Source organism: Syngnathus scovelli, chromosome 21, assembly GCF_024217435.2.
Source record: "Syngnathus scovelli strain Florida chromosome 21, RoL_Ssco_1.2, whole genome shotgun sequence".
Classification (NCBI taxonomy): Eukaryota; Metazoa; Chordata; class Actinopteri; order Syngnathiformes; family Syngnathidae; genus Syngnathus; species Syngnathus scovelli.
This window is the reverse complement of record NC_090867.1, coordinates 4,654,797-4,672,438: the sequence shown is the minus strand read 5'-3', so window position 1 is coordinate 4,672,438 and position 17,642 is coordinate 4,654,797. Positions and strand designations below refer to the sequence as shown.

Below are 17,642 nucleotides of genomic sequence, written 5' to 3'. Positions count from 1 at the left end.
ATAGAAAATCACTTCATCCTCAGCAGATGCTCCTCTGAGGCCTCTGCTGAAACGAAACCTCGGGAAATAAAACAGAACCTAGGCATGAGAAATTTTTTCCTGTGCTTCACAATAAGAGGAAAGTCAGGTTGAATCTCCACCCACGCTGAAGAATAAAACACACATCCACTGTCTCCCAGGGGGGGGCCTGGAGGCTGCCTAATGTGTCTCACCGTCAAGGAGAGAGGCGTGATAAACATGGGCACATATTGCATTTGGGAATGTCACACATGGCGGTTGGTAGTGGTGTCGTGCAGGGAATGACGCACACAATGGAGATTGGGAAGGGGGGGGAATGCAATAGCAGAGTGTGTTCTTATGTTGGGTAAGTATATTGCAAATTAGATCAATCGAGTGGGCATTAAAATGATGCAGTAGCACAGCAGGGTTTTTCCCAGCTAATCAAAGCAACATCAATCATGCCGCGTCATTGGAAATAACATGTTTGCCTTATCAAAGAGGTATTAAGATGTCAATGGAGGACCAAAACTGCCAAAATAAAAAAAAAGTTTGATTTTATATTCATTTCCAGTGCTTATATTGTTTACATGATCGCAAATGAAATGTTGATTAAATTAACCGCCACATTTATTTTTCACCGTCTCTGTGGTTGTCCCATTATTTTATCTTTTTTTTCCAGTCTGAATGCAATAAATGTCTATTTTTTTTATTTCATCTGCGTCTGCTACTCTTTCTCATAGCACTCATGTTCAAATTGAATAATGCACCAGCACTACTGAATGAGAGCACTCGGCTGTTAACTTCACCCAAAGCCATCCTTCCCAAGACCTCTCGGCTTTCTGAGCCTATCATGTGGCTGCAAAATGTCTACCGCTTCCGATAAGCCCCTCCCCTTTCTCATCTGTGATTATATAGACTCCTGGACAATGGCAACACTGATGCGCACACACGCACGCTGCAGCTCGTGCTACGAGGCTGCAATGAAGACATGACGGATTGAGGGATGGTGACGAAATCGGGTGAGTGGATTCTCTTTGGGGCTTTTGTGCATGTGTGTGTGGAGCTAAAAATAACTCCGTCGCCTCACTGTTTTCTGCTCAGTCCACTTCAATGCAAATATGCTTTCCAGCATGAAAAAAAAATCTTTCAGCCTTGTGTTTTTATTTTAATCTCCGCTCATTCAAATTGCAGGCACATGCCGGCAAGTATCGAGGGCAACAACAGGAACAAGAGTGACACAGACAGTCGTAGCGCTGTGAGCTCCGGCAGCGATCGGTCACAAACGCACGCTGAGAGGATCCCCCCGTTCCTGCATCGTTCCCCAAGGACGCTGGCTCCAAGATGGGCTGCTCCTCCGGACGCCAACCCCCTGCCTCGGTCCTTCACCCAGACCTGGACTGCAGCCACGGCAGTGAGGCAAACACCTTACCCCAGGACTCTGAAAACCAGAATTTCAACAGCTCCGCAAGTGTGGATGGAGCAGAAGTCAAACCTCCGGAGTCTCACCCGACATTGGAGCGGCTGGCTCAAGCGACGGGCGGCACTGAAAAGTCCTGGTATCGCTGCGTGTTTCCTTTCGGGGTGATCTCGCTGGTTATCGGGATGGCGGGCACGGGTGTGACGTTCACTTTCAACAATCTGCTCCAGACCAAAGTGGTGTCAGTGGCGTTGCTTTGCATCGGTGTCGTGATGCTGCTGGTGGCTGCCGTTTGTTGGCGAGCCCACAGATTGAGAAGGAGGAAAAAGAAGGAGGGGGGGTTCTTCACCACTGATCTGGGTACTTTGTGATGGACGATGTCCGCTGTATCCCTGACGGAACACTTTGAGCAAGACTGTCGGTGACAAGGACAGATAACGTAACCGTAATAACAACCGTTTGAACCGGGTGTAGTTTAGTAGAAGGATGACATTACATCACCAATATGCCATCAAATTTATTGATACCCTAACCCCAAAGTTGCCTCCTCCCGTCAGGGGAACTGACGTAGAGATATGCAAGAGTTCTAAATAAATCGAGATCATCAACCTGAAACTTGACACAGCAATGTTTACAATTGTGTAGCAAGCTAAATAAAATATGAAGGCATGACAAGGTGATAGAAAATTGATGGGACAAAAGCTTCTGTGAAAAATTGTTCAAATTGCAAGGCATTCTTTTTGAAAACTGACTTTTCACATTTATTGGGAAATCAGTCAAAAAAAAAACATTAAAAGAAATGATGCCTGTGTTGACAACTTCTAAAAGCATCAAAGGTCAACACTCCTCCCCCCCTGCTGCCTTTGAGCTTTGTTTGGGAAAACAACCATCCACAATTGTTTGGGATCAATAAAAATTGCCACTATGTGAACGATGAAGCCTTGTGGGGCGGAATAGTATTTGAAATTGCTTTTCCTGCTGTATGCTCTCTTGGTGGTGCCCCTTTCATTGTATGGTGAGCAAATCCCATTCCAGGCATACCTCAGTGAACACAAAGCAACACACACAAAAAAAAAAACAGCACGGACTGTTCCCTTGATCCTCGCTAAATCAAACGGACGCGACTCCCGCTGACATACATTCTCCTAACACGTGTTTTTTTTCTAGATGACATGACAAATGAATCCATAGTTTAGCTAACGGTAGCACAAAATGCTATAGCTGATGCTAGCACCCAACGTCAAAGGCCAAGAAGACGTAATAGTGGAGCCGACATGTAGCATGTAGGTCAGCCAGTGTACAGTAAAGCACAATGTCGTGATGATGTGATGATGATAATGGCTTCTAACAGCAGCAAGTGATGTGCTTAGAAGACCTAGCGGCACCTACTTAGCTGTAGCATCGTATTTGATCGTCAATTGCTTCGATTAAATGTTAACTGGCTGTTTAAAATGAATTTTTGTTTCTTTGTGCCGTTAAAATTCTAGGCAGGCCCAAAAAGGCAACAAAATAAGTGTTTGTTAAAATACATTATGTAAAAACAAATTAAAAAAAAACACACATTTGAATGTACAATGAACAATAAGTGTCTTATTTGTACAGGCTGTAAAGATGTATCTTCTATTTTGAATAGTGGAGAAAAAAAACATTGTGTGTTTGTATATCGAAATCAGTCTGCTTTTATTTATTTGTATTCTTTTCAGTGATGTGTTTTTGAGGCAATTGTCAAACACCTGAAATAAAAATTCTCATTGAATTTATTGACCTGACCCAGCATGTTCCTGAGTGCCTTCTTTTGTCTGTCACTTATTTCTCCTTCAAGCGCTGGAATATAGAAACTAAAAGGGTAGTGTTGTCAAAAAGCCACTTTCTGTCATTTCAAAAATGTAGTGGCAGCTCGGATTCAAGTGTCACTGTTCTCGGTTTTACTTCATATTTGAGGCTCCAGGTGTTCGCTTGACACTGCTGATGATGCTGATAACCAATTTTGCGTAGCACAGATGGAAAACGGCTATGACAAAAGCTGTTGCTATTGGCAACTCACGCAAAATGGCCATTTGCAATAGTATCATCTTTCTGATGGCCTTATGTCTAATTTAGAAGATGCGTATATCAACATAAATTTGCTTCAGGGACATTTTTGGAGTGATGCGAGACAGTTAACAACCAGCAGGATTGCAAATGAGTTTGCTGGTGACGTCAATTGGATTATTTGAATAAGTCATCAGGCAGAAACATTTGATTTGCAGTTTTCATCAAGACTTAGAATAGTAATAACAGCCATACATTCTTTATCCTCTGCATAGAACGATTTCATCTTCATCAGGCAATACCAAATCTGCTTAGCACCAAAGGCTTGACAGGCAAGAACAGAACGGAACATTTCGCCCCAGAGAGAGCAAAATGTCTTTCAAGGAGCACAGTAAGACCAAGAAAAAAAAATGCTGAGAAAGTTTAATAAGAAAATTGAATAAAGTCATGAGTGCTCTAATTAAGTAATCAAGTCTCCTACTTAGTGAGCTATTGATTCTACCAGCCGTGTCCGTCTTTTGTGAGCACAGCTGTCAGTATTCCAATGAGCAACAACCCGAACCCATATGTGCCCACGCTTCCCACTCGTCCTTTTCCTCCTCTTCACATCCACCCATCTATAAGGGATTGTGTCATCCTTGCTCCCTTTTTGATTTCCCTCCCGGAACGCTCTAAAAATAAACTGAGGCTGACTAGGAAGCAAAAAAGAAAGAGAAAATGGGTAGCTAGCTAAAAATCTACTTCTAATTTTTACCCTTGTGCATTCAAGTAAAGTAAAATGTTCTTATTTGTCCATTAGTAGCTTCAGCAATTATTTTAAATAAGCTTGCATAGAATTTCTTTTGCTCGCTTGAAGCTTAAAGGTCCAGTATTGAAGGTGGTTCATTACCGCAGGGGAAAAAGTCGCTGTCATGTTTTATCTGCCAGCGTCGTTGTCAGTTCTCCTCTTGCTTCTCTTCATGTCTGCTTCACACGATTCAGAGCAATTCAAGAAAAACAGCCCCTCGCTTTTTAAAAAGGTTAAAACTCATTTTCCAAGAAAAGTAGAAGAGACGAGGCAAGAAGCATGTTAGGGTTGTTTTTGGTTTGTTGTGGTTCTCCTGCATGGCTCACTCATTTCCTATGTCAGCATTATGAGATGATGATATAAATTATTAAGTTATGTACACGCATCAACAGAATCGCAATTGCTGATGTGCATCATCGCACGGACATTACTGTGGAAAATTGCAATCCGGATCATCCCGTTTTGCCCATCAGCAATTTTAATTTATTTATTTATTAAGACAACTTTAATATCTAACCAGCAAATGACTCAAGATTCTAATAATAAGAATGCTCCACAGTTACTGATAGTTCAAATGCTTTTGTCAAAATACTCCAGGACTCAAAAAATAATAAAAAAATAGAACACTTTATGCATCCTATTTATTGTGTTGTTGAAATTAGCCCATTTGAGAAGGCCAGTATGGATTTTGCCGGGACTACAATGATATGGATATAAATGCAGATAATCTCCAGGAAGGGAGGAGATGTAAAAACGCTCTGGTTAAGAATGTGATGATACTTTAAATCAGACTATAAATTGCAATTTATATCCTGGAGAGAAGGCAGCTGATTAAAACTATTCATATTTTGAGGATGATTTTTCTGATTAATAATCAACAAGAAGAAAATAAGGTTACTTTTGAAAATCATTTTGTCCCTATTGAATATGACAGTAAAAAAATCAGTCCGCTGATTGTGGAGTACACGATGAAGACTAACTATTGAATATTTTATGAGAAAGACAAGATATCTAAATGCAATATTAATAATGGTCATAATAGCTTGTATAGTCAAGGTAGCATATAGTTCAAATTTCATTTGCAAAATTGGTTGTTGCGGTTTCTGTGACTTTCTATTATTGGGAAAGTTTTTTTTTTTTTTTTTTAGTGTGCTTCCGAAAGACTGAGTGACTCAAGAAAAAAATCAATGAAACAAATATAGCGCAGAGAGGAAGTCCGCTACTGGAGAACCTTAAACCTGTATTATTTTTTATGATCGGCCTGGATTCCCTCCCACTGCTCTCCTATTTAAGCTGTCCTTTTCCGTCAACTCTACAGGTGACAACCGTATCAGGAGGTCGTGACCTGCTCGCTGGCATCTGACACGCTTACACTCTCACGTTTCATTTCTCGCAGTGCCAGGTGTAGTTACCATATGGGCTTGATTCACAATATATTTCCACAAATATATCAGAACCAAGCTTTGACTTTGTATTTTCCACCTTGTGGGTTCAGTAGTCACAAAAAGTGAATGTTTTGCCCTCCCACTGGCAACATCAACCTCACCTTATTATTTGGTTGTCTCTTATTGTCGTCACTTGCAACCATGCAAAACACCCGCAGGGCATAGGGATTGAAGTTCCAACAAAATAGACACTCGGGGAAAATAAAGCTTTCTTTAGAAAGAAAAAAAAGTGCAGATGAACCAAACGTCATCATGACGATATATTGACCAAAATAAGAATGTATCACCGCTCACAAATCAGCTTGTGTAGGCCCAACCTCATGTAAATGTGTAGGAAGGTGTGGCTTGACTCATGTAACAAGAATATAAAAAGAGAATTAAAGGAAAAAAATTAAATTGTCTTGACACCCTGCGGTGAGAAATTGCTGTACCTCTCTTACAGGGTCCAAAGTATCTTTTAGCCCATTCATTGGCTCAGCCTTCGGGAAATAAGTGGGAATGAAAAGCCTCACGGGTTGCCAAATGACTCTTGAAGTAGGCTTTCGTGTGAGATGAAACAAGATGGTGTTAATGAATACGTTCTTGTGTCCTGGAAGAGCTATAAAACAAATACAAATAAACATATATAGCTGAAATAAATCTAATGTAGACACAACTAATGAGATAAAAATGGTATCGTAAATGGAGGTTGCATAAGCTACCTTCGTCTGTTAGTAGGGTTGCCATGGTGACTTAAGGAATACAGAAAACTGGGTTTTAATAATAACTCCTATTGTGGTTGCTTATGTGTTGTGTTGTGTGTTGTATGCATATTATTATAGTGCAAACCTTATATGCTATTTGGCATCCAGAAGAGAAATCAGAATTTGCAATTTGTATTTATTTTTGTTGAAGCACACGAGGTACATTGGGAAGTGAGATTACGCGCACGTTATGAGTAACTATGATTGGAGGGTGCTTGAATGCTGCCATAAACACTCATCAATCAATTAAATATGCACACCAACGTGATTTTATCTTCAGATAAGAAATTTTTATTTTTCACGGTTGACCCGCAACAGCTTGCAAAACAAATATAAACATAAATGTGTATTTTTGCCCTGCTGCATGGCTCTTAAGAAAGAGTGTTTTGTTTTGTTTTGTTTTGTTTTGTTTTGTTTTGTTTTGTTTTGTTTTGTTTTGTTTTGTTTTGTTTTGTTTTGTTTTGTTTTGTTTTGTTTTGTTTTTTTTTTGTTTTTTTTTTGTTTTGTTTTGTTTTGAGGAAGGTTGTGGGGCGAAAATACCCACATAGAACTGGAAGCCTTGTAAATTGATGGTTGGCGCTGTTTTGAATTGCACTTTCGCCCTCTTGCGGTATAAGTCTAAAGCACATGCTAAAACTATAAAATATAAATATAAAATAAAAATATAAGATATAAAATATAACCATAAAATATGAAATAGGAAATATAAGATATAAAATATAAAATATAACTATAAAATATGAAATAGGAAATATAAATCTAAAGGTAATAATAATAATAATAATAATAATAATAATAATAATAATAATAATAATAATAATAATAATGATAATACCAATGATAATAATATATGAATATAAATATAATAAAATAATGATAAATATAAACTCACTTTTTAACAGCCATGCGAAAACAGACACATGAACATGTTATTTCAAACTTTTACCACAAGGTGGCGACAGTGCAATTCAAAACAGGTGCCAACCATCAATTAGCAAGGTTACCAGTCCACGTGTACGTGTATTTTTGCCCTGCAGCCTTCCTCTTAGAAAGGTGAGCGATATTTAAACACTAAAATAAAATATAAAATTATGTTTCTATATTTTAATTCATTCAGACTGCATTTACTCATGATCATTCTTTTAAAATAGTTGTATGTTTTAAAGTGTATTTATTTGTCTATTGTGATAATCCCACACCAATCCTTTTGGTCTCATTTCTAAATTAACATTTCTAAATTAAGACTTCTCTGATAGAGTCCATTAGCTCATGGGTGTTTATAGTAGCAACTAAGTACTCTTTAACACAGGCTGTGCATTTATAGTTCATGGCTCTTACCTGTATTTTGAACTCCACTTGTGGTTGCCAAGGAAAACTCATTATAGTTTCCTGTCATAGAGAAGCACTTGTGACTGACAAAATGTTCTTGCAGCAATGAGCACTTCACGAGTAGACAATTCTGCAAGTGCGTTCTTGCAACACTTGATTCATTCTCTTCTTTAAAACTCATTATAGCATGCTTTTAAAAAATTGTATTAGGCTTGACTGAGTTCAATTTTGTTTGTTTTGTGAGCGACAGGAAAAAATTTAGAAAAGGAAAATGAAATGTTTGGCAATGTGGCAATGTTTCCAAGCTACGTCCAATAAAATGAACACAGTGAAATAAATTGCTTAGTTAGACAGTTTATTGCCATCAAATAATATAAAAATTATTCCCAGCTGGTAGCACAGTGCCAAGTTGACATTTTGTATTTTTTTTTTTTCATTTAAGTGTACAATAATATCATTTATTCTGTCTTGGAGTTTATTGTTCAAAAGATAAGAATGCAAATGTGTTTTTTATTTTAATTTAATTAATTTATGACAATTTGGATCACAATAATCTGATTCATCATAATTTATCCACCTCCTCTTTCCTCACCAGGCTCTCTTATTCGTCCATTTTTCTGATCAAACTTTGCCGTGATCTCAGCCAGGCTCTTGCCTTTGGTCTCAGGGAACGTGATCCCCAAAAACACGGCCGACAGTAAACACACAGCAAAGAACGGCAGCAAGCAAAAATTACCCAGACCCTTGACCATGAATGGAAAAATCATACCAACCAGGAGCAGACTGAGCCACATGAGCGATCCGGCAACCATATAAGCCGCCGGCCGAGCTGATTGGTCAAAAATCTCCGTGGGCAGCACGCCAGTCACCCCTGCCGGGCCTAAGCCGAAGCTGAGGATGTAGGCGAACACACACGCCATGCTGAGGTAAGGCATTCCTTCGAATCCTTGTTTTTGTAGCGTGAGGGCGACAGTGAAGACGATGGACCAGCACGACATAAGAGTGTAGCCGCCAACCAGGAGACACTTGCGACCTACTCGTTCAATCAGGAGGTTGCTCAAGATGGAAGCAGTCAATTCAGATGCGCCTGTGCCGATGGTGGCGTATTGGATTTTATCAGCAGGGATGTTCGCCTGAAGGAAGATGTAGGACGCGTAGGAGTAGATGGAGTCATTGCCGCAGAGCATCATGGAACTGCTCGCCACCATGACAGTCCGGAGTTGAAATCGTGGGTCAGGATCCTTAAAAAGCGACCAGGGTGTCTTGGCAGCTCCTGTTGATTTGGAATTAGTGTACATCTGCTGTTCTTCAAGCATCTCCTTCATTTCTGAAGTCGGAGCTACGCCGCCACGGAGACGTTCAAGTGCCCGGACGCAAGCTTCCTTGTCCCCCTTGTCGATGAGAAGATACCTAGGGCTTTCTGGGAACCAGGGTAGCGTCAGCACCTGGATCAACCCTGGAAGCATGTTGCTGGCTAGTAAGTAGTGCCAGAGAGGTTCTGTTCCCAACACTTCCGTCAGTCCCACAACTTGACCTGAGAAGATCCCTAACGCGGTGAAGCCAGCAGAAGAAAACGCCACAGCGCCCCGGAGATGTTTAGGGGCGCTTTCCCCAAAATACATCGGCTGGACATTCATACTGACCCCTGAATTAATCCCCACCAGGAACCGAGCCAAGATGATCATCTCGAACGATCTGGCGACCCTACACAGAAGAAAAAATAACCCCCCAAGAAACAAAAATAAGTTGTTAAAAAGCAGCGAATTCTTCCTCCCGAGGCGGACCGCCATTGGACCGGCTAGCAAAGCCCCGAGGAGACCTCCAAGTGAAAACGCTGACACAATAAGAGTCCAAACCAGAGTCACATGGGTGGTCTCCAAACCGGACCCCCAACGTTCTGCGTAGGTATTATTGATGAACATCTGGATGTAGCTGGTGGGAGAATTAATGATGGAAAGATTGTATCCATATTGGAAAGTTCCACCAATGGCGGCCGAGCACACGGTCAGCGCAAGTGTTTTGGAACTCGACGCTTTGCCGTTGTCTTGTTCCGCAGTCCCCGCAGGCATGCTAGGACTTTGAACGTTCTAGTCAAACGACAAAAAAATGACGACCCACATGAGGAGCAAAGTCTTATGTGTCGGCGGTGAAATATATGGAATCGCTTAAGTATTCAGGTCAAGTTTAATATTTTATCGCTGCGGGCCAAGATTTAAGTTAATTGTAATGCTGGGTGGTTACATATAAACAGTGCTGCTTAACTTAGCTTAAGAAGAACTTAAATGGCTTGTGTGATGACCTTCAAGGTCCAGGTAACTCAATTTGACTTGAACAAGAAAAGTCACAAAATAATTCAAGCAAAAAGTGCTTCGGGATATCAGTTTTATTTGCACAAGGTAGAAATTAAATTACTAACTAATTATATATGCACAAGAAATAGGAAGTGGTAGGGGGATAAATATCTTTGGTAGGAACAATATTGACAAAAAGTAGAGAGATATGCATCATGCATGAACAAAAACTTGGGTTGTATGTTTTTGTTCTAAGTTGACGTTCAACGAATAATTTAACAGCCTGAGAAGAAAAACATACAAAAAGGAGCATCTATTTTGCACGGATGTATTTCGAACTCTGTTAACTTGAGCGTCATTGCTCGTTCAAGTGAAAACACGTAAAATCTTTGGTGCTGTAAATGATTACACAAAACCAAGTACGCGGTGTTCTTAAATAACAAGTGGCACGAAAAAAGTGGATCATTTTAGTAAAGTGCGAATAATAAATGAGGCTGAGTTTCTGTAAACATGCTCAAGGGCATCTTTCCCTAATTTTGCGAATATGCAGCATACGATTAAATTGAAAAAATAGATTTTGCTACACGTCCCTTATAAGGTCATAAATTGAAAATGATTGTGATGCAGCAAAACTTTAAGGCACATTCCCTGAGTTCAGTCCTCAAGGTCAAGACCTTCTGGTAAGGAAGAGAAGCTGGTGACTTCCTCTTGCATGTTGAACTCCTCCGTTGGCTTGTCCAATCGTTTCGCCCGTATTTTCCGTTTATTCTTTTTATCGAATTCTTCTGTGATCTCAGCCAGGCTCTTGCCTTTAGTCTCCGGGACCGTGAGCCCCAAAAACACGGCCGACAGTAAACACACAGCTAAGAATGGCAGCAAGCAGAGGCTACCCAGACTCTTAACGATGAAAGGAAAAATCATTCCTACTAAGAACAGACTGAGCCACATGAGCGACCCGGCGACCATGTAAGCCGCCGGCCGAGCTGATTGGTCGAAAATCTCCGCAGGCAGGATCCCGGTCACGCCAGCCGGGCCCAAGCCGAAGCTAAGGATATAGGCGAACACACACGCCATGCTGAGGTAAGGCATTCCTTCAACTCCTTGTTTTTGGAGCGTGAGGGCGACAGTGAAGACGATGGCCCAACACGACATAAGAGTGTAGCCGCCAACCAGGAGACACCTGCGGCCTACTCGTTCAATCAAGAGGTTGCTCAAGATGGAAGCCGTCAGTTCAGACGCGCCTGTGCCGATGGTGGCGTATTGGATTTTATCAGCAGGGATGTCCGCCTGAAGGAAGATATAGGACGCGTAGAAGTAGATGGAGTCATTGCCGCAGAGCATCATGGCGCTGCTCGCCACCATGACAGTCCGGAGTTGAGCTCGTAGGTCAGGATCCTTAAAAAGTGACAAGGGTGTTTTTGCAGAAGCTGCCGAGCCAAGATCGGAATACTTTTGCTGTTCTTCTAGTATTTCCTGTATCTCCAGATCTAGATTACCGCCATCACGGAGTCGTTCAAGTGCCCGGACGCACGCTTCTCTGTCCCCCCTGTCGATGAGAAGATATCTAGGGCTTTCTGGGAACCAGGGTAGCGTCAGCATCTGGATTAACCCTGGAAGCATGTTACTGGCTAGTAAGTAGTGCCAGAGAGGTTCTGTTCCCAACACCTCCGTCAGTCCCACAACTTGACCTAAGAAAATCCCAAAGGCCGTGAAAACAGCAGATGAAAACGCCACAGCGCCCCTGAGATGTTTAGGGGCGCTTTCCCCAAAGTACATTGGCTGGACATTCATACTGACCCCTGAATTAATGCCCACCAGGAACCGAGCCAAGATGATCATCTCGAATGATCTTGCAACTCTGCACAGCAGAACAAAAACAGACGCTACGAGCAAAAATGAGTTATTGAAGAGAAGAGACTTTTTCCTTCCAAAGCGCACTGCCATTGGTCCAGCAAGCAGGGCCCCGACGAGACCTCCCAGTGGGAAAGCTGATACTATAAGAGTCCAAACCAGAGTCACGTGAGCGGTCGCCAAGCTTGACCCACTGCGTTCTGTGTAGGTATCATTGATGAACGTCTGGATGTAGATGGTGGGAGAATTGATGATCGAAATGTTGTATCCATACTCAAAGGTGCCTCCGATTGCTGCAGAGCAGACTGTCAGAGCAAGTGTTTTGGAACCTGATGATTTGCTGGTTGCTTCTTCTTGGGCATTTCCTGCCGGCTTCGTGTGAGACATGGTAGCCCCACAACAAAAAGCAATGTCTTAATATCGCAGATGAGATACTGATCGGATCTTTGGATTTTACAAATCAACCTGCCAAGGTTGTCAGGCAGAATAACGGGTGTTAATAAACGAAAGTGACTTTGTATTGCTAGGTTTCAAATGTATTGCCTCATCGTTTACTGTAAGGAAAAGAATACTCATTGCGCCCTCTTATAATTAGTATTAAAACATCACTAACACAAGAGTATTGCATTAGGTAATGCTGGTTTACGTCTTTGTAACCTTTAATTTTGTAATAACTTGTTTTAACGAATATAGGTTTCCTGAAAAAACAAGCTGAGGGATAATTTCATGGAATATTTACTTTTGCGGTATGCGTTCTGATTGGGTTTGCAGTTGTTACGTCATCAACATGCGACAATATAAACCCCCCCCAAAAAAAGCTGATATCTTTATTTTGTTCCTCGTAGAGAAATATATAATCGCATCACATTAAGGAATGGGTCTTGATTTACAAATGTGAGTTCATCTGAAGTGTTTATGAAGTTTATGTGAAGTACTTAGTAATTGCTAGCATAAGATAGAAACGTTGGATGAAAGCAATTGGTGGTCAGTTTGTCATCATGTTTTAACTTTAAGTCATATGTATCAAAACATTTCTGTCGATTGAGGTTTAAGCCTTGTCTTTGCTTTTATATAATTGACATTAACTGTAGTTTTCTCTAGAGCAGTTTTGTCTGCATGCAGTAAATGTTTGGAACTATTTTGAGACATGCAGTTGTCCATTTCAGTATTGAAATTTAATCAGAATTGTAATCCAACAGTGTGCCTTCGCCAATCAAAAAGGAGGATGACAAGGGTAAGCAAAAAGATAAACGGAAATCAACAGCCTCAAAAGATGTGGCTGAAAAAGATCAGGGCAAAGTGAAGAGCCAAACACGCCGCGGTGCTTCAAGTGGGAGCAGCAGGTCAGACATGCTTCATTTCAAAAATGTAGAAGTTCTTAAATATATCAACTAAAACATCCTGTGTACCTGTGAGCAAAATTAGTTTCCTCCCACTTGTTGGTGCAGTTCAAGTTCTAGTAGCGGCTCGGGTTCAAGTTCCAGCTCATCCACAAGCTCCTCCGGTTCTTCGAGCTCCCGCTCATCCTCATCATCGTCGTCCTCGCCAAGCCCCAACCGACAACGACAAAACAGACGGCGCTCCCCCTCAAAGTACAATATGCCCTGTTGTATTTTGTATTCAAACCACAGAAAGTATTCAGATTTCGTGTATATAGGACAAACTAACAGATCTGACTATTCACTGACGACAGGTCCAAAGTGGTCAAGAAAGACGATCGGGATCGGGACCGGCGACGGAGAAGTCCTGCTTCAAAACCTACCAAGGTCTACCTGGGCCGGCTGACAAGAAATGTCATCAAGGTTACTCAAAACAGATATGCATGGAGATTAGGAGTCAGGGTGTTTATTTTTTTATTTTATTTTTACAAATACATTAATAATTGAAGACTATATTGAATCAAAGTGGTTGTTTTGTCAATGTGTGACCAACAAATGATGTCATAAGGTTTATTAGTAATGACTTGGCAGTTAAGTAAAGGATAAAAGAGGTAATCATTATCAAAGAGTCTGTTTGTTTTGTAAAGGAACATGTCCAGGAGATTTTCTCCACTTACGGCAAGATCAAGATGATTGACATGCCCATGAACCGGATTCACCCTCATCTGTCTAAGGGCTACGCCTACATCGAGTTTGAGACCCCTGAGGAAGCGGAGAAGGCACTCAAACACATGGATGGAGGTACAAGACGGCCGTGGCATTAATGTTGAGATGATTATATTTTTGGTATTTTCCTCCAGGGCAGATTGACGGTCAGGAGATTACAGTCATAGCCGTCCTGACTCCTACAGTGCGGCCCCCACCTCGGAGGATTTCGCCTCCCCGCAGAATGCCGCCTCCACCGCCGATGTGGCGACGTTCTCCGCCTCGAATGAGGAGGAGGTGAACGGCAGCAGGGTCGTGCACACGTTAACCCACAGCGGCATTTCAAATAAATGTCACTGTTCTTTCAGGTCTCCCCGGTCGCCAAGGCGACGCTCTCCAGTGCGGCGTAGGTCTCGATCACCTGACCGCCGTCGCCACCAGTCCCGGTCCAGTTCCAACTCCTCCCGCTAAATACTCCCCCCCCAAAAAAAAAAACAAGTAAGGAATTGCAAGAGACATTTTGTTGTGTGAATGCTGAGGTGAGCAGCAATAAGAAAATTGCTTGTCAAGTTTTCCTTTTCTTTAATTTTTTTCAATTGTTAAAAAGATCAACGGAAAAGTCATTAACTGCATAACATCGTGTTAAAGCACTTATAAAATGTACAATCTGATTGCGACACACTTGTGGACCGTATCAACCATTTTAGAAATCCTATTTTGTTGGCTCCCACTTCATTTGTTTTTTATGGAATTGTCATCATTTGTGGCCCTCTAGTGGACAGTTGCTCTCATTTAATTTATCTTAATTTATCCTACATTGTAGTGTTTTTCTATTGTAATTTTACATGGAAAATCGTCACAAATGTCATGTAACTAAGTATCTTGACTTTTTTATTTTGATATTTGTATTCTAAGACTAACTACTGAAATGTAAATCAATCTATTGTTGAGAATTGACACAGGTATATGCATGCTTACCAGATTTAAGTATTTTGAAGTATATTGGGAGTGAATGTTTTCTGTATTAGCAAACAGGTACAATTTGTGTAACCTAAGTTTAAGTCCCTTCTAGTTTGTATAAGTGTTTTTTTTTTTTTTAAACTTTACAATAACACAATGCCTGTTAACACTGGGCAGCTATGTTTTTTTCTGAGTAAATGTGGAGAAAATACAGAAAACAAATTATTCAATTAACAACATTCAGATATTTAATATAGATTCAATTTCATGGTATTAAAATAACACAAGCAAATCCAGAAGTACAGTGCGTATTTTCCGTTCTGCTTTGAGCATGTATGGAAAGGAGTAGGGATGAGCAATTCATCAATAAATAAAGGAAATGGCACTTTTTTTGTTTTTTTAAAAGACATTCTTTCACTATTCCACCTTGATGAGTTGGCTTACAAATGACATGCAAAGAGGTTTGATTGTTTTTGTCTGCACTGGCCACAAATGGCTTGATGAAAAGCCGGCAGAACAAATCCAATGATGCACATATGATAAATCCACGTCTCCTTTTCCATATAACTACTCATCCAATGACGTGGAGAAACTTCAGTCAAAACGCCAGAGTTGACAAACCTGATGAAACAGAATATGGCGTTGGTCGGGTTACAACATGAGTTAAAGACAAAAAAAGTATTTTTACCCAGACTGTGCCTGTCCTTGGTGGCCCAGCAGATGCTGTAGTGCTGAAGGAGTTGCTGCAAAAGTTCCTTCTCATCGAGGAACTCTAATCGCTCGATTCTGCAGTAAATAAGAGCAATATTGAAAAAAATATATATTTCTAATTACAGTAAAAAAAAAAAAAAAAATCCTGTGGTCTAAGATAAAAACTACCTTGCCACATCATCCTGTGGAAGCAAACTGTAGACCGTCACCATATCCAGAGCATCGGCGTGATCCCAGCCAGACCTGAGAAATCGATCCTTCTGCAAACAATTTTTATATGTAAAGCTTTTCAATTGTGTCTACACAGAAGTTACAGTTCATAAAATTACCTGAGAGTCCAGAGATCGGCATACATCGACACCAGCCAGCGTGCACTGACGCCGCTGCAGGTTCTCAATCATCACCTGGCCAAACCGGTCGCTCATGTTCACCTGAACACGTAAAACCTTTGGATTATCGGGGCACTTGTAAATCAAACTATCTCTGCATGAATGTTACCTGTTCGTAGTTGATGAACATGGCAGTGTGAAAGGTGTCTGCAGCCCAGCGAACTAAATTGGAGGACTGAGTGGGTGTCATGTAAACCAGCACACATTCTGAAAGCAGCAATGTAGGCAACCTAGAAAACAGAAGAAGGCGCGGTTTAGAATCGGCCACTGCGAGTACATTTTCATCTTCAGTATCAAGATGAAACCCACATTTCATGCTCACATACTCTGGGTTAAGATGGAACTTTTTCAACTTCTCATCCAAGGTAGCTACGTCTCGAAGATCCACGCCGATGATACAATATCGATCGGAGTCAAGGCTGTGGGCGTCTGATGAAATAAATGCACATTAGGTGTAAACTAACAATGACATCATCTTAAACTTTACCTAGTAGCAAGGAATCTGTTGAATGGGTTTCGATGATGGGCTTGGACAAGTGTGGTTTGGACCTAGGTAAATTAAAAACATACAAATGTATTAATCTGTACAAATACAAATGAAAATATAAGATGGTTATCTTACTTTATATAGTGGATTTTCCTGGCCACAACAGTAGGAAAGTCAATTTCAAAATACTTATTGGGCAGAAGGTCTTCATCCTGTTGCAAACACACCATGATCACTTCAAAGCTTGCAGAAGATTATGATGATCATGTCACACTCAGTTGGCTAGCAAACTGACCTTAAGTCTCCAGAAGGCGGTGTCCAGCCCAGCACCAAGATTGATGATTTGACAATCACATTCTGTTTTCCTTATGAATGCATCAAGGAGATGGTTGACACCTTTAACGCGGCCATAATAACCTGTTAGATAAGACAATGGCAAACAGTGATCACGTGACAGTCGCTGAATCACCATGGGAAGCATTGTTTACCTCGATTGATTTCGGGTGCCTTCCGCTCACCAATAGATCTCACAAAATATTGGATGTAAGGATCTTTCCAGTAGCCTTTACTAATGGCGAACCTAAAAAGCAGACATCATGAAAAATAATAGCAAAGTTACAGCAGGCAGTGCAGGTTCACCAAAGTTCACCTTTTGCACGCCGTGGCATCATCACACGTTGCCCTCACTGCTTCATCGGAAGTGTCCGTGTCTGTGAAGGGGTGCCGAGTTGCCATGAACGATCCGAAATGCAAAATCTCACCAATTGAAACAACTTTACCATTGCACTCTTGCAGGAGGCTAGCTGTCAGGCTACTGATGCTAGCAGATTGTGCGCATTACACAAGATACATGCGTCAGCTTACTAACAGAATAACAAGATCACTATGACAGTGATTAAAACAGATTTCATTACAATTTAAAGCAAACCTTGTATCATACTTTCGGACGGCTTGTTATAACGGTGGAGTTTGGAACATAAATACAATAATGCGCAGGAGAGTTTACTTCGGTGTTTATTAGCGCTTGGCAACCAGCTATGTGTTGCATTACCGCCCTCTAGTGGACGGGCGTCTTTCTATCTCTCTCGCCTTTCTATCTCTCTCGCTCGCTCTCCCT

General features: G+C 41.1%; 4 protein-coding genes and 1 pseudogene across 8 annotated transcripts; 2 read left to right on the top strand and 3 right to left on the bottom strand.

Annotated features, from left to right (window-relative positions):
- The first annotated feature begins 1,341 nt into the window (after positions 1-1,341).
- On the top strand, positions 1,342-3,186 carry LOC125991400 (transmembrane protein 100). Its single transcript, XM_049759281.1, has one exon. It carries the CDS (start codon positions 1,342-1,344, stop codon positions 1,786-1,788), a length of 447 nt encoding a protein of 148 aa, XP_049615238.1. The 3' UTR covers positions 1,789-3,186.
- A 4,900-nt stretch (positions 3,187-8,086) lies between these two features.
- On the bottom strand, positions 8,087-9,899 carry LOC125990894 (solute carrier family 2, facilitated glucose transporter member 11 pseudogene; annotated as a pseudogene).
- A 221-nt stretch (positions 9,900-10,120) lies between these two features.
- Positions 10,121-11,670, bottom strand: LOC125990897 (solute carrier family 2, facilitated glucose transporter member 11). The gene is made up of 2 exons (XM_049758243.2): positions 11,540-11,670; positions 10,121-11,438 (listed from the first exon to the last, which is right to left on the bottom strand). Exons 1-2 carry the CDS (start codon positions 11,543-11,545, stop codon positions 10,698-10,700), a joined length of 747 nt encoding a protein of 248 aa, XP_049614200.1. The 5' UTR covers positions 11,546-11,670; the 3' UTR covers positions 10,121-10,697.
- A 465-nt stretch (positions 11,671-12,135) lies between these two features.
- Positions 12,136-15,323, top strand: LOC125990896 (RNA-binding protein with serine-rich domain 1). Of its 3 annotated transcripts, none has more exons than XM_049758239.2 (7): positions 12,136-12,282; positions 13,094-13,237; positions 13,343-13,486; positions 13,588-13,735; positions 13,921-14,074; positions 14,134-14,275; positions 14,347-15,323. In XM_049758239.2, exons 1-7 carry the CDS (start codon positions 12,227-12,229, stop codon positions 14,447-14,449), a joined length of 891 nt encoding a protein of 296 aa, XP_049614196.1. In that variant the 5' UTR covers positions 12,136-12,226; the 3' UTR covers positions 14,450-15,323. The 3 variants fall into 3 exon arrangements, with proteins under 3 accessions (XP_049614196.1, XP_049614199.1, XP_049614198.1); XM_049758242.2 differs by having other exon boundaries at positions 12,146-12,282; positions 13,588-13,696; XM_049758241.1 differs by lacking the exon at positions 12,136-12,282 and adding an exon at positions 12,648-12,788.
- lcmt1 (leucine carboxyl methyltransferase 1) lies at positions 15,161-17,599 on the bottom strand. 3 transcript variants are annotated; one of them, XM_049758238.2, is made up of 12 exons: positions 17,454-17,599; positions 17,175-17,235; positions 17,014-17,105; positions 16,821-16,942; positions 16,661-16,737; positions 16,526-16,587; positions 16,365-16,467; positions 16,148-16,268; positions 15,979-16,080; positions 15,818-15,909; positions 15,627-15,724; positions 15,161-15,559 (listed from the first exon to the last, which is right to left on the bottom strand). In XM_049758238.2, the coding sequence occupies exons 1-12, from the start codon at positions 17,461-17,463 to the stop codon at positions 15,537-15,539; spliced, it is 963 nt and encodes a 320-aa protein (XP_049614195.1). In that variant the 5' UTR covers positions 17,464-17,599; the 3' UTR covers positions 15,161-15,536. The 3 variants fall into 3 exon arrangements, with proteins under 3 accessions (XP_049614195.1, XP_049614194.1, XP_049614193.1); XM_049758237.1 differs by having other exon boundaries at positions 15,818-15,906; positions 17,175-17,570; XM_049758236.1 differs by having other exon boundaries at positions 17,175-17,569.
- Positions 17,600-17,642: the final 43 nt, after the last annotated feature.